Source organism: Nicotiana sylvestris, chromosome 7 (assembly GCF_000393655.2).
Source record: "Nicotiana sylvestris chromosome 7, ASM39365v2, whole genome shotgun sequence".
Lineage (NCBI taxonomy): Eukaryota > Viridiplantae > Streptophyta > Magnoliopsida > Solanales > Solanaceae > Nicotiana > Nicotiana sylvestris.
Window position 1 is genome coordinate 40,601,675 of NC_091063.1, and position 13,585 is coordinate 40,615,259.

At 40.4% G+C, this 13,585-nt stretch overlaps 1 protein-coding gene across 1 annotated transcript; it reads left to right on the plus strand.

The window, feature by feature from the left end:
- The first annotated feature begins 12,408 nt into the window (after positions 1 to 12,408).
- Positions 12,409 to 13,277, plus strand: LOC138873031 (uncharacterized). The gene is made up of 2 exons (XM_070151461.1): positions 12,409 to 12,818; positions 12,911 to 13,277. The coding sequence occupies exons 1-2, from the start codon at positions 12,409 to 12,411 to the stop codon at positions 13,275 to 13,277; spliced, it is 777 nt and encodes a 258-aa protein (XP_070007562.1).
- The last annotated feature ends 308 nt before the right edge of the window (positions 13,278 to 13,585 follow it).

Genomic DNA, 13,585 nt, shown 5'->3' on the forward strand with positions numbered 1-13,585 from the left:
ATTTAATTGGAGGAAACTTGATACAAAAGATGATATATGGAAATATATCAAGGTATGAAGTTCCCAATGTCCAATAAACATGTATGATATTTCTTATTTCTTACATTAACCTAATTGCACTAAATTTGTAAGAAAAATATGACATTCCTGACGAGGCAAAACAATGGGTTTTTGAATCAGTTTGTAGTGCTTGGAGAAAGTATAAGAGTCAATTGAAGATAACTCACTTCACAACCTATGATAATGATGAGCTTCGAATGGATAATAGGCCAGTAGATATTCTGGAATCTCACTTTAAGGATCTTCTTAAATATTGGAACTCTGATCCTCACAAGGTAATTACATCCAGAATCTATTGTCTTGTTTTAACATAATTGTTTTTTGGTGCCTGAGTTAAAAGAATAAGAAGTAAAATAGTACCGAACATGAAGGTCTCAATTCTTTCAAGAATAAACTAATTCTATAGTTTTAGTATTTTTGTAACTAGGGATGGGCATAATACATATAAAGTTGTTGCCTTCTAGTATAAGTTGTGACCTATTGCATGTTTTTACTATTCGATAGATAAATTTTGTTATGTGTTTTGTTACCTATTTTGTATCAACTTCTACTTGCTATTAGCAGTTGTTGGTGTATACCTGTGCTTTTTGACTTTCTGTGGTTTTGTGATTAATACCACATACTTTGGTTGGAATACATATTGTATTATCCCAAGAGAAGAAAGATGGTTTGGGACGATGTTACTCTCCTAGGCTTTGGTAAATCTGTTTGCCACTGCTGAAGTGTTTTGGTTTTCTGTTTGCACGTTCTCTGTGTGCTTGTTCTCTATAGTCTATTATTGGTTTCATTTGTAGTGTACTTACCTTTGCATGTGCTATTGTCTGCTGAGCTTACTTCTCTGGCCAGATTCACATTAAGTGTAATTAGTCTTGTTCAGGAACTCCAGAAGGCACCAATGTATACAATCTACTTTTAGACCACTCTTCTCTTTCAATTTCTGAATGGCCACTTCCACCAATTTCATCATCTCTTAATCTGATTTTGATCCCCAATACTCTCTGCATTAGAAATTGGTTCTATTTCGTTGTAGCAATTCTGACCATTTGCTTTTTTCCAATCTTCTGCCCTGCCATGTTATGTTTGAAATATTTCTATAGTAAATTAGTACTACTACTAGTCAGCTTGTGTAAACCCTAAAGTATTTTGAAATATAAAATCGAACTAGCTGTATACAAGCTCAAAATCAAGAATAAAAGATGATCCATGACATGATCTCATATCATAGAAGACTTGTTCCTAAATGGAGCTTGACATCACTCAAACTCAGGAAAGTGAAGATGGAAGTCATTTAGTTGACGATTTTGCTTCAGTCATGGGACCTGAACATCCAGGTCGCGTGAGATTGTATGGACAAGGGGTTACCAAGACTTTGTTAAAAGGGAAAAAAAGGGAATCCTGGATCTTCTTTAGATGTTGATGAGAGGATGCAGCAGAAAATAGAGGAAATGAAATAGAGGATGCAACAAATAATGCATGAAAAGTTGAACGAACAAAATGATGCTATGGAACAAAATATTATAATGAACGTTATTGCACAACTTCAGCGTCTGAACCCAGATTTACGACTTGATCCTGACATGTTAAGGTTCAGTGCATGTTCACCTATAGATGCTTCCTCTGTACAACAAACTGTTGTTCAACTAAACAATCGACCATCTGCTGGTAGTAACAATCAAGGTCAGTACGTACCAAATGTTATACATCTTCTTCTATTTCTTCTTCTCCTCCTTCCTTGCTTGGGATTTTGCTTTGGTTCAAGGCAAAGTGGATGTGGTAATATCCTTTTTTCTATTTAGTAGGAGTATATGATTTCTTAAGTGCCAAGTGGTCTCCTATGTATAGTAATAATACCTGAGTAATACTGGCAGATCTATGATAATTGAACTTTGAGAATTTAAAATTGGAATATATTACTAATAGATCGATTTTCGTTTCTTTGTATATAAAACCTTCATGCTTTTTTATTAGCCTTCGTGGTTAGTTGATTAATTTGACTAAACAATAATGCAGAAGGGACCTGGAAAGAAAGAATAGGTTGAAAAACCACTCCTTAATCCTACAGGTAGATCATAATGGAGTTGGCGTTCTAGAACAATATTTAATACTTTAATTGTATGTGCAGGGCAATATTTATTACTTTAAGCAAAATAATTTTGTGAAAAACTACTCTGGCATGGTGTAACTAGCATTGCATATTGTATCCATTCTCTCTTACTTCACCTATTAGCAGAGCTTTTAGCATAAAATGCAAAGAACTCGTACCAATCGACCATATTTGCATCAAATGAATAAATACAAGTGTCCTGCACATATACACATTTGTCACATAACCATAATTAAATAATACTAAGGATTGAAACAAAAAAAGAACAACGGAATTCAAATAATATGAGCACTTTCTAACTCTTGTTTGCGACTGAGGAATTCAAATAATATGAGCACTTTCTAACTCTTGTTTGCGACTGAGGTGCAGTTATTATTGTGCTTTCTAACTCTTGCCAGCAAATCTTCCACCATACAAACAAAATGAATGCTGACCAGAAACTTGTTCTACATCCAGATTGTTTTCTACATAATATTGGAAGTTGAGAGTGGGGATGTTGGCTTGCTACTAGGCATTCACCAATAATAACTTGAGCCTTAGAACTTATTATGGATATGCTTTCTGTATATGTATTTACTTTCATCAGATCTGCGAGCTGCACGAACTAAACTTTTTGCTGCCTTTGAATGTTGACAACACTCTAAACTTTTCGATACTTTGCTTGTACAAGAATTGTAGCTGTAGCTAGTCTCATGGTACACTTTATTGTTTTTAAACAAGTTCTTATCATCTGGAGAATTGAACCCAAACTCCTAAAATAAAATCACATTGAGAACTCAAGAAATGGATGAGATCCATCAAAATTATTCTACTTAAAGTATTAAATATTGACCTGCACATACAATTAATTATAAGCTCTTGAAGGGTAATAACTTTATTTATCCTCTTTTGTAGGTGGAGTAGATCAAGAAATGGACGATGAAGACGATGAAGAACTAGACCTTACTTGAAATGAATTTTGAATTGTTATAGATGAATATTCTAGGAATCTTTTGTTACCAACATTTTTGAACTTATTTACTCTATTGAAATGTACTAAACTTATGCACTCATGGGGTAGAACATTTGCTTTATGGATATTATTTGTTTGATGGATAATTTTGTATTATTAATAGTTTCATTTTATGATGTATTTAAATTTTAGTGTTATTATAATTTATTATATGTATAAATATTTATTTATAATAGGTGCTATATTTTGGTTTTAACTGAACTGATACAATAGACTACCAGAACCGTTGCAATAGGACACAAATGGCGTTCCAGTAGACAATATAAACCATTGCAATAGGTCCCATAAACTATTCCAAAATAATCTACAAACCGTTCTAAATACAAATATAACTGTTACGATAGCCTAAAGAAACCGTGGCTATATCCAACATAACCGTAGCAATAGCTTACATAAGTCTTGCTTTAAATAATATGGTAACGGTTAAAAACCGTTGTATAAACAATATAGTAACAGTTTAAAACCGTTCCAATTGAAAAAAATAACCGCTCTAATAGAGAAAGGGAAAACCGTTGCGATAGACGTATCTACTGTCACGACGATGCAAATCGTTGCAAGAATCGTTCCAATAGACCTATGGGTACGCCGGCTAATGTGACGGGCTTTAAACCGTTTCAATATCCCTATGGCAACGGTTTGGCAGTCTGTGGAAATGGTTTTTCAACTGTTACCATAGACCAATTTTTCAGTAGTGAATTTAAGCATAAACAAGCCTAGATATCACTAACTCAATCACAAACAAGCCCTAAAATTAAATATCCATTAAGTATCCACACTAGGGTTGAGCCACAACCCTAACTAAAGATTTATCTACTCATGAAAAATAAAGAAGTACAAGAAGAAATTAAGGTAGAATGCATAATCATAGATTAAACAAAGAAAAACTAATGTTGAGAAGTCAATCTAATACAAATGTACTCAAAGAAGTAAAAAAAAAATGTTCAGGTGCACCTCTGCAAACTAAACTTAACCTAAAAATGACAAAAAGTTGTATTTATACTAAGCTAAAAATATCTGACAAAAATGTCCCTACAGAGGTTATGCGGCCGCATAATTCTGATGCGGACCACAAAATGGCCTTATGCGGCTGCAAAATTCTAGTGTGGTCCGCACACATGGGAACTTGGGACTGGAACTTGAGGTCTTCTGCGGACCGCACAATAATGATTACGTCCGCAATTGATCTCCTGAGACCGCACATTTTTTGTGTTGTCCATACTATCTGAGTTGTCTAAAACCCCTTCTCTGAATCACTTTCTACGGTCGCACTAGAATTGTGCGGTCCGCGCTGCTAGCTTTTTTGCCCAGTTTTGGCTCTTATTCACTTTTGACTTCTTTATGAGTTAATTTTGCCTTCTTTGGCTCGTTTCCTAATATTCCTGCAAGTAAGCACATTTTGTTAGTTTCCGGGAATACCTTTAAGCATTTTTAAGCTAAAACGCAAGTAAAAGAGAGCAAATAAGCGGTCAAAATCCCTACTTATTAGTACCGTTGGTGCTACTGAAGAAGTTCGGTGAAACCCTAACTGGGGGAGCCTTAACATGGTACTCACAATTATCAGCACATTCCATAATGACGTTCGAAGAAATGGATGACATGTTCGTTACCGCCCATGTCGGGTCCAAGAAGGTAAAAGCGAGAGTGAATGACATATTCGCCGTCAAACAATCGCCTGGAGAAGGACTCAGGGACTTTCTCGCCTGGTTCAACAGAGTAAGAATGAGCCTGCTGAATGTATCAGAAGGGATGGCGGTAATTACTTTTCAAAACAAGTTAAACAAGAACGGGTCAAGGGCGACCAATAAATTATTAAGCAGACTCATGAAAAACCCTCCCACCACTTGGGAAGAAATTCACAACTATGCCGAGGTGAGGGCAGATGAAGATGATCTCAATGGTTCGACCCAACGGCTAAAGACAGTCCAAATGGAATCAAGGAAAGATCGTCGGAATGACAGTCGAAGAGATCATGCAGGCCCACGCCTCAATCGGAAAAGGAACCAACGGTACAACAGAGCGACTATCTCACTATCTCCCCGCCAAGCCGAAGGGGCATCCCTCCACCAACGGGAACTCACTGAAATGAAAAAGGTATTCCCCCACTATTATCTGTTCACAACTTTTGTGTGTCTCCTTCAGAAATAGTTTATGCCCTAAAGAAGCTCGGTCCCAAGGTGAAATGGCACAAAAGATGAAGTCGGACCCAAATTCTAGAAAGTCAAATGCCCTATGCGAGTTCCATCAGGAACGGGGCCATAAGACCGAGGACTGCATATCCCTACGATAAAAAGTAGTGAACATGCTTCACCGAGAAAATTTAAAGGAGTTGATGAGCGACCGAGGGAGAGCCAATTTTGCCCGTGGACGAGAACCACATCAAGGCCCCCCAAAGCCACCCTCCCCCCCACACACCATCCAAATGATCATCAGTGAAGGCGATGAAGCAACAATCAACCATGTGAAGTTCACCACCACACACAAATTGAAGCGGTCGATCACCCATGAACGGTATGATGACCTCGAAGACAGTATCATCTTCGATAAGTCAGATACCCATGGTTTGACCTTTCCTCATTTCGACGCTCTTGTCATTACTTTATGAATTTCAGATACCGATGTAAAAAGAATCATGGTAGACTACGGGAGGGGCGCGTGTATTATCCACCCCCGAGTTCTCACAAAAATGAGACTCGAGGATAAGATAGTACCACACTGCATAACACTAATAGGTTTTAACAATGCAGTTAAACAAAACTCCGGAGAGATAACATTGCCCGTTCTGGTCCGGGGCGTCACCCTAGAAACAATATTCCATGTCATGAACCAAGACACAACCTACAACGCCATTATAAGGCGACCCTGGATACACGCCACGAGGGCCATCCCATCAAATTTGTATCAGTTCATCAAGTTCCCTACCCCATGGGAATATTCAGCATCTGCGGTGAATAGCGAACAGCTCAAGAATGCTACCGCATCGTCCAAGATTACACATACACTCAACAGTTAAGAGAGGAGGGCTCAGGAGCATAGCAATTACCGAAGTCGTGAACCGAGTCCGACAAACACATAGACATCATCAAAGACCCCAACATCATGGAAGACACATGGGTCAACAGTGGAAGACCTCGATCCCGTCCAGCTGGACGAAAGCGACCACAGCAAAAATGCCTACATCGGCCATAAACTCACAGAAGCGGGTAAATTCCATAAATTTTTAACTGAAAACGCCGATCTGTTTGCTTTCTCCCATGCAGATATGCCGGGTATCTCGAAAGACATTGCAACACACAAGCTGAATGTTAACCACTCTACCCGTTGGTACGATAAATCAAAAGAAAGTTCAATGCTGCAATCAATAAGGCCATCCGCGAAGAGGTAGAAAAGTTGCTCGCCAACGATTCCATTCGAGAGTCAAAATATCCCCAATAGGTCGCTAACGTAGTCATGGTGAAAAAGAAAAACGATAAATGGCGCATGTGCATAGACTTCACAGACCTAAACAAAGCTTGCCCGAAAGACTCCTTCTCGTTGCCTCACATCGATCAAATCATCGACGCAACAGCAGGACACGAGTTATTAAGCTTATTGGATGCCTAATCAGGCTACAACCAAGTCCTCATGGAGGAGGAGGACCAAGAAAAACCGCCTTCATCACCCACCAAGGGACGTACTACTACAGAGTTATGTCGTTCGGGTTGAAAAATGCAGAGGCGACCTATCAAAGGCTAGTCACCAAAATGTTCAAAGAGAAACCCGACAAAATAATGGAAGTCTATATAGACAACATGTTAGTCAAATCAAAAAGAAAAGAGGACCATATCGACCACCTAAGGGAAGCCTTCGACATACTCAGATGATACGGCATGAAGCTGAACCCCGAGAAGTGTGCTTTTGGAGTGCCTCGAGAAAGTTCCTCGGCTTTTTGGTGTCGCAAAGAGGCATCGAGGTCAATCCTGACTAAATCAAGGCTATAGTGGGAATACCTAAAAGTTTGACCAACAAGAAACAAGTGCAGAAGTTGACCGGTCGTATAGCTGCCCAGTCGAGGTTCATCTCACGATCCTTTGACATATGTCACAAATTCTTCAACGTTCTCAAAAAGGATAATGGACTCTAGTGGAATTTTTAATGCTCCAATGCCCTAAGAGAACTAAAGGCATACTTTTCCTCACCCTCATTACTCGCCAAGGCAGAACCAGGCGCATGTCTCTTAATCTACCTGGCCGTGTCCGACATAGCAGTAAGTGCAGTCTTGGTCCATGAAAACAAAGGTACGCAATCTCCAATATATTACATTAGCAAAACCCTGGTCGATGCTGAAACGAGGTATCCCCACCTCGAAAAATTGGCACTGGCATTAGTCGTAGCTTCACGAAAGCTGAGACCCTATTTCCAATACCACCCCATCTCGGTTGTTAAGACCTTACCCCTAAGAAGCATTTTACATAAAACCAAGTTGTCGGGTAAATTGGCCAAGTGGGCCATCGAATTAAGCGAGCATGATATAACATATCAGCCGCTAACAATGATAAAGTTGCAAGTACTCGCCGACTTCATCACTGACTTCAGCGCCAAAATATCACCTGAGGCCAAGTAGGAATCCACCCCTACCTCTCCCAAGTTACCTGACCTATGGGTCATGTACACTGATGGTGCCTCCAATGCATCAGGATCTGGACTGGGACTCGTGCTCGAGGCCCAACAGGCAAAGTCATTCGCCAGTCCATATTATGTCCCGACATGACTAATAATGAGGCCGAGTATGAGGGCGTAATTACAGGACTGAAACTAGCTCTCAAGTATGGAGCACGGTGAGTCATCCTCTGATGTGACTCACAACTCGTCATCAACCAAGTCACAGGGACTTTCTAAATAAAATGGAAAAGGCTACAAAAATATCAGGCAGAAATTCATATACTGCTCGAGTTCGATGAGTGCCAACTCGACCAGATACCCCGAGCACAAAACATTGAAGCAGACAGTCTTGCCAAATTAGGAGCGACCAACAAGAACATAAGTGACAACGAAAACGTTGTCACCTGCCTTCGTTCGTTGATAGACCAAATTGAGGTACGCACTATAAACTTGACTTGGGACTGGCGCAACCGTATTATGTCATATTTGCAGGATGGAGTACTCCCACCCGAAAAAAAAAGAAGCCAAGAAACTTCGAATGCAGGCGGCCCAATAGAGCATCATCAACCATGAGTTATACAAAAGAACATTCGGTGGTCCTTGGCAAAGTGCCTTGGACCAAACTAAACTAGGCGCGTCCTCGAAGAAGTACATGAAGGCCACTATGGAGCACATACCGATAATTGAGCCCTCGTTAGATGCCTTATACGGGCAGGCTATTACTGGCCCACCATGAAAAAGGAAGCCGCCGACTTCGCTAGAAAGTGTGAACAATGCCAAAAATACGCTCCAATGATCCACCAGGTGGGCGAGCACCTCCACTCCGTCACATCACCTTGGCCATTCATCAAATGGGGAATGGACATCGTGGGACCCCTTCCAGCGGGACGAGGTAATATAAAATTTCTTTTGGTTTTAACTGACTATTTTTCCAAGTGGGTAGAAGCAGGTGCATTCGCCTAAATACACGAACAGGAAGTTATCACATTCATATGGAGGAACATCATATGCCGCTTCGGCATCCCCAAAGATATTAGTTGTGACGACGAACCCCAGTTCACCCGAGAAAAGACCACCGAATTCTTCGAGAAATGGCACATCAAGCGAATACTCTCCATGCCATATCATCTCACAGGCAACGGTCAGGCGGAGTCCTCCAACAAAACAATACTGAACATCATGAAGAAGAAGCTTGAGGATGCCAAGGGACTGTGGCCGGAAATGCTACTGGAAGTGTGATAAGTAGGGATTTTAACCTATTATTTGCTCTCTTTTACTTGTATTTTGAACAAAAAATGCATGAAGGTATTCCCATAAACTAATTTAATATGCTTGCTTTCAGGAATTGTTCAAAATGAGCAAAAGGAGACATAATCAACTCATAAAGGAGTCAAAACCTAAACAAAAACCAAGACTGGGCCAAGGAATCTGAAACGTGGACCGCACAAATATTATGTGTCACAAAATCCACAACGCTACCACGATTAGAAATACGCGGGCCGCAAAAAGGAGATTCAGAGAGTTGTATTTTCAGGGTAAATGACAAGCGTGGTCCGCGTCACAACTATGCGGCCGTAGAAGTCCATTATGCGGCCGTGATTGAAATTATGCGGTCTGTGAAACTCATCTCAACCTAGATCCAGATTTGAAGAACGCAAACCGTGGTGAGAATTACGCGTCCGTGAAAGCAAGGATGCGGTCGTACTCAGAATTATGCGGCCACACAACCTCCGTATGGGTATTTTCGTACGGAAATTTCAACTTAGTATAAATAGATGTTTTTGACATTTTTAGGTCATGTTATATATTGTCTGAGCACAAGAGACGGCAGCACATTCCATTTTGGGCAATTTTGTACTAGAATTATCTCTCAATATTAGATTTTCATTTTTAATCTAGTATTATGAATTTTATCTTCTTTGATTTCTATTAATTCCATGAGTAGCTAAACCCATAGCTAAAGTTGTGACCCAAACCTAGTATGGGTATTTGATGGGTGCTGAATTTTAGGGCTTGAATGTGTATGGGTTAGTGATATTTAGCCTAGTTCTTGCTAGAACTATAGAACTAGTGGTTGCAAACACTGATTCATGCCTTTATGACTTAGTTTCTTCTTGAGAAAGAGGGATTAAGTCTAGGAAAATAAGGCTAATAAGGAATTGGGGTGAACTCAAGAAATTGTTAGCCCCAATTAAATGGTTAAACCTAGAGATAGTAATACCCGACTTGAGCTAATATCACTTGAATTGCATGAATACCCATTTGGACTTGAGAAAGCCAAATTGGACAAAATCACTCAAACTACCGAGAGGTATAGAGTGAGTACTCGGGTGTGATAGCTATATTACAATCCCAACTAATCACGAGTTTGCCCTAGATTCTTGCTATCTGTTAGATACCCACCTAAGTAGAAGTCACGGCCCTAGTCTCTTTAAGCATTCTAAAAATAACAACAAAAATATTGTCCTTAGTTTTAATCATCGCAATCTTTAGAGTAAAAGTTAGAAGTAGAAATCAAACCAAACATTTGTGGAAGTGTAATTAGATTCAAAACCCGCATCTAGCTTAGATATAAACCTAATTCCAGTTATTAACTCCCTGTGGATTCGATCCCGACCTAATTAGATTAAAACTGCATTGACCACCCTCTCTACTCAATATTAGTGTCGGCTTGGACCCGATCAAATTTTGGCGCCGTTGCCGGGGAATTAGATGGATTTAGCTATATATCTGAGTATTTATGTGTTTTGTTTTTCTTTCCTTCCCTTTTCTAATTTGTGTGTGAATTGTTTTTAGGTACCAAGTGGCTCTTAACAACGAAGCCCTAGGAAATTTGCCATTGAGGGAGGAAGTAAATGATGATCACGTGGATGAGATTCAACCCGAACCTCAAGTACAAAGAAGAGGCCGACCGCCTCATGATAATATCTCAAACCCTCCCCCACCTCCTCCAAGGGCAGCACACCGGGTGTTGCCCAACAAAGGCTATGCAAGTGCAATAGTCCAGCCCCGGATTAGGGCGGGCAACTTTCAAATAACTAATGTCATGCTTACATTGTTGTAACAGAGGGGTTTCTTCACCGGAGCTCCACACCAAAATGCCTACAAGCATCTCAAAGGTTTTGTTGACACGTGTTGGGGGATCAAGCAAACTAATGTCTCCGAGGACGCATTGAGATTAAGGCTTTTCCCATTTTCTCTAAGGGGGAAGGCTTTGGATTGGCTAGAAAGGTTACCCAACCATTCCATCACCACATGGGATGAGTTGGCCGAGAAGTTCATCGCAAAGTTCTTTTCTCCGAGACATATGGCAACGCTAAGAGATGAGATCCTTGATTTAAAACAAGAGCCAAATGAATCGTTACATGAGATTTGGGAGAGGTACTGGACAATGGTAAAAGAGTGACCTAACAACGATATGACTAAGGCCATGATCCAACAGACCTTCTACAGGGGGATCAACACTACAAACCAATGTGTGGTTAACCATCTCGCCGGGGGGAACTTCATAAACACGCCATATGCTGAAGCATGTGAAATACTTGATGAGATGGCGGATACCTCTTCAGTTTGGAAAAGTAGAGCTAATGTGCCACAAGGTGACCCTAATGTTATTCACCTACACAAGAAGCTACATGACCAAGACCAAGCTATAACGGAGTTGAATACTACCATGAACCAATTGGCCAAAGCTCAGTTGCAACATGTTCAAAGGCCAAACAAGTGAATTCCATGGAAGGAGTGAATATGATGATCAACAATAGAAGGCAACAAGGTCAACTAGTTTTAAAAAATCCGGATCAATTTGAGCAAAGTGGTAGTGGGTACAATCAAGATGATTCATATGATGATCAACATGAAGAGGTTCAATATGCCAACAATTGTCAAGGTCAACGAGGCAATGCTCTGAATCAACAACAGTGGAGATCACAGGGAAAACCAAGGAAATTGGGGAAAACAAGGTCGACAAGGAAATTAGAATAGTGGCAAAAATAACAACCAAGTAAATTGGGGGAACAACAACAACCAAAATTGGGGTAATCAAGGAAATCAAGGCAATTGGGTGGCAACAATAATAGTAATTGGGGAGGCAATAAGAATCAAGGGGGAACAACAATAATTAAGGGAATCGGGGTCGGGCTTTCAAAGGCCCCCATTGAATCAACAACCGAATAACCGGCCTCCATATCCATCAAAAGGTCCTAGTTCTTCCAATAATGAGATGGAATGGATTGAAACAATGTTCGAGCAAATGATGAAGAAATATGCCGACTCTGATGCCCAATTAGCCTCCCACAACATTTCTATCCGCAACTTGGAAGTCCAACTTGGCCAAATTTCTCAAGATTTAAATACTCGACCTAAGGGCACACTACCAAGTGATATGGTAGTAAACCTGAAGGGTGGGAACAATACAGGTCATGCTATGGCGGTGACGACAACAAGTGAAAGAGGTGGAGTTGCTAGTACCTCTAATCCAAGAAAGATTGTGAGTGATGATGTGTTGGTGCAAGATGATGATGAGCCCAGAAATGATGTGCAAGTAAATAATGAGAATGTGAATGATTAAGTGAGGATAGACATTGATAACAACATGGAGGAGACACAAAATGATGTGAACCCGTCTAGGGAACATGTGATAGACATACCGGAAATGATAATGCCCAAAGCCAAGGATCCTTTGTCAACGCCTCCTCCACCATATCCCCAAAGGCTCGCAAAGCAAAATAATGAGAACCAATTCAAGAAATTCATTGATATGATGAAAAGTTTGTCCATAAATATTCCTTTGGTTGAAGCCCTAGAGCAAATGTCGGGATATGCCAAGTTCTTGAAGAACTTGGTAACAAAGAAGAAATCAATGAACTGTGAAATGATCAAAATAATACATCAAGTGAGTGCCATTGTTCACTCCATGGATCCAACGTTAGAAGACCCCGATGCCTTTACAATCTCATGCACTATTGGTAGTAAGATTTCGCCGAAGCTTTGTGTGACTTGGGGGTAAGCATTAACTTGATACCATATTCTGTATTCAAGAAATTGGGGATTGGGCAACCAAGAACCACATCCATGAGGTTGCAAATGGTGGACAGGACAGTGAAGAGGCCATTAGGGATAATTGATGATGTGCTAGTTCAGGTCAACAAGTTCATACTTCCCGCTGATTTTGTGATACTTGATTGTGAGGTTGACTACGAGGTGCCAATCATATTGGGGAGACCTTTCCTAGTTACAGGAAAGGCCTTAGTTTATGTGGAAGCTGGAGAGCTCACCTTCCAGGTGGCTGATAAAAAATTTGTGTTCCATGTTTGCAAGTCAATAAGGCAGCCTAATAGCAACGAAGTGTGTTCGTTTGTGGATCTTGTGACCGAAGTGATTGTTGATGACACAAGTGTTGTGATTCATGTGGAAGACCCATTGGAAGATGTGTTATTGAATCATGATGAGGTTGAGAAGTAAGGCTTGGTGGAATATGTCAATGCTTTGCAAGGAATGAGTTCGTATACATATGAGCCCCAAAAACTTTCCTTGGACCTCGAGAACCGAAAGACTCCACCAACAAAGCCCTCAATCGAGGAGCCTCCCACGTTGGAGTTGAAGCCCTTGCCTTCACACCTCAGGTATGAGTTCTTAGGCCCTTGTTCCACATTACCTATTATTATTTCCTTGTGCTTAACTAATGTGCAGGTAGATTCCACCCTTACGGTGCTCCAAAGGAGGAAGAAGGCAATAGGTTGGACATTGGCGGATATTCGGGGTATAAGCCT

Coding starts and splice junctions, on each gene's coding strand:
- LOC138873031 (XM_070151461.1), top strand. CDS start 12,409: ATGGAGGAGACACAAAATGATGTGAACCCGTCTAGGGAACATGTGATA. Junction 12,819..12,910: donor AAGCTTTGTGTGACTTGGGG/GTAAGCATTAAC, acceptor AATGGTGGACAG/GACAGTGAAGAGGCCATTAG.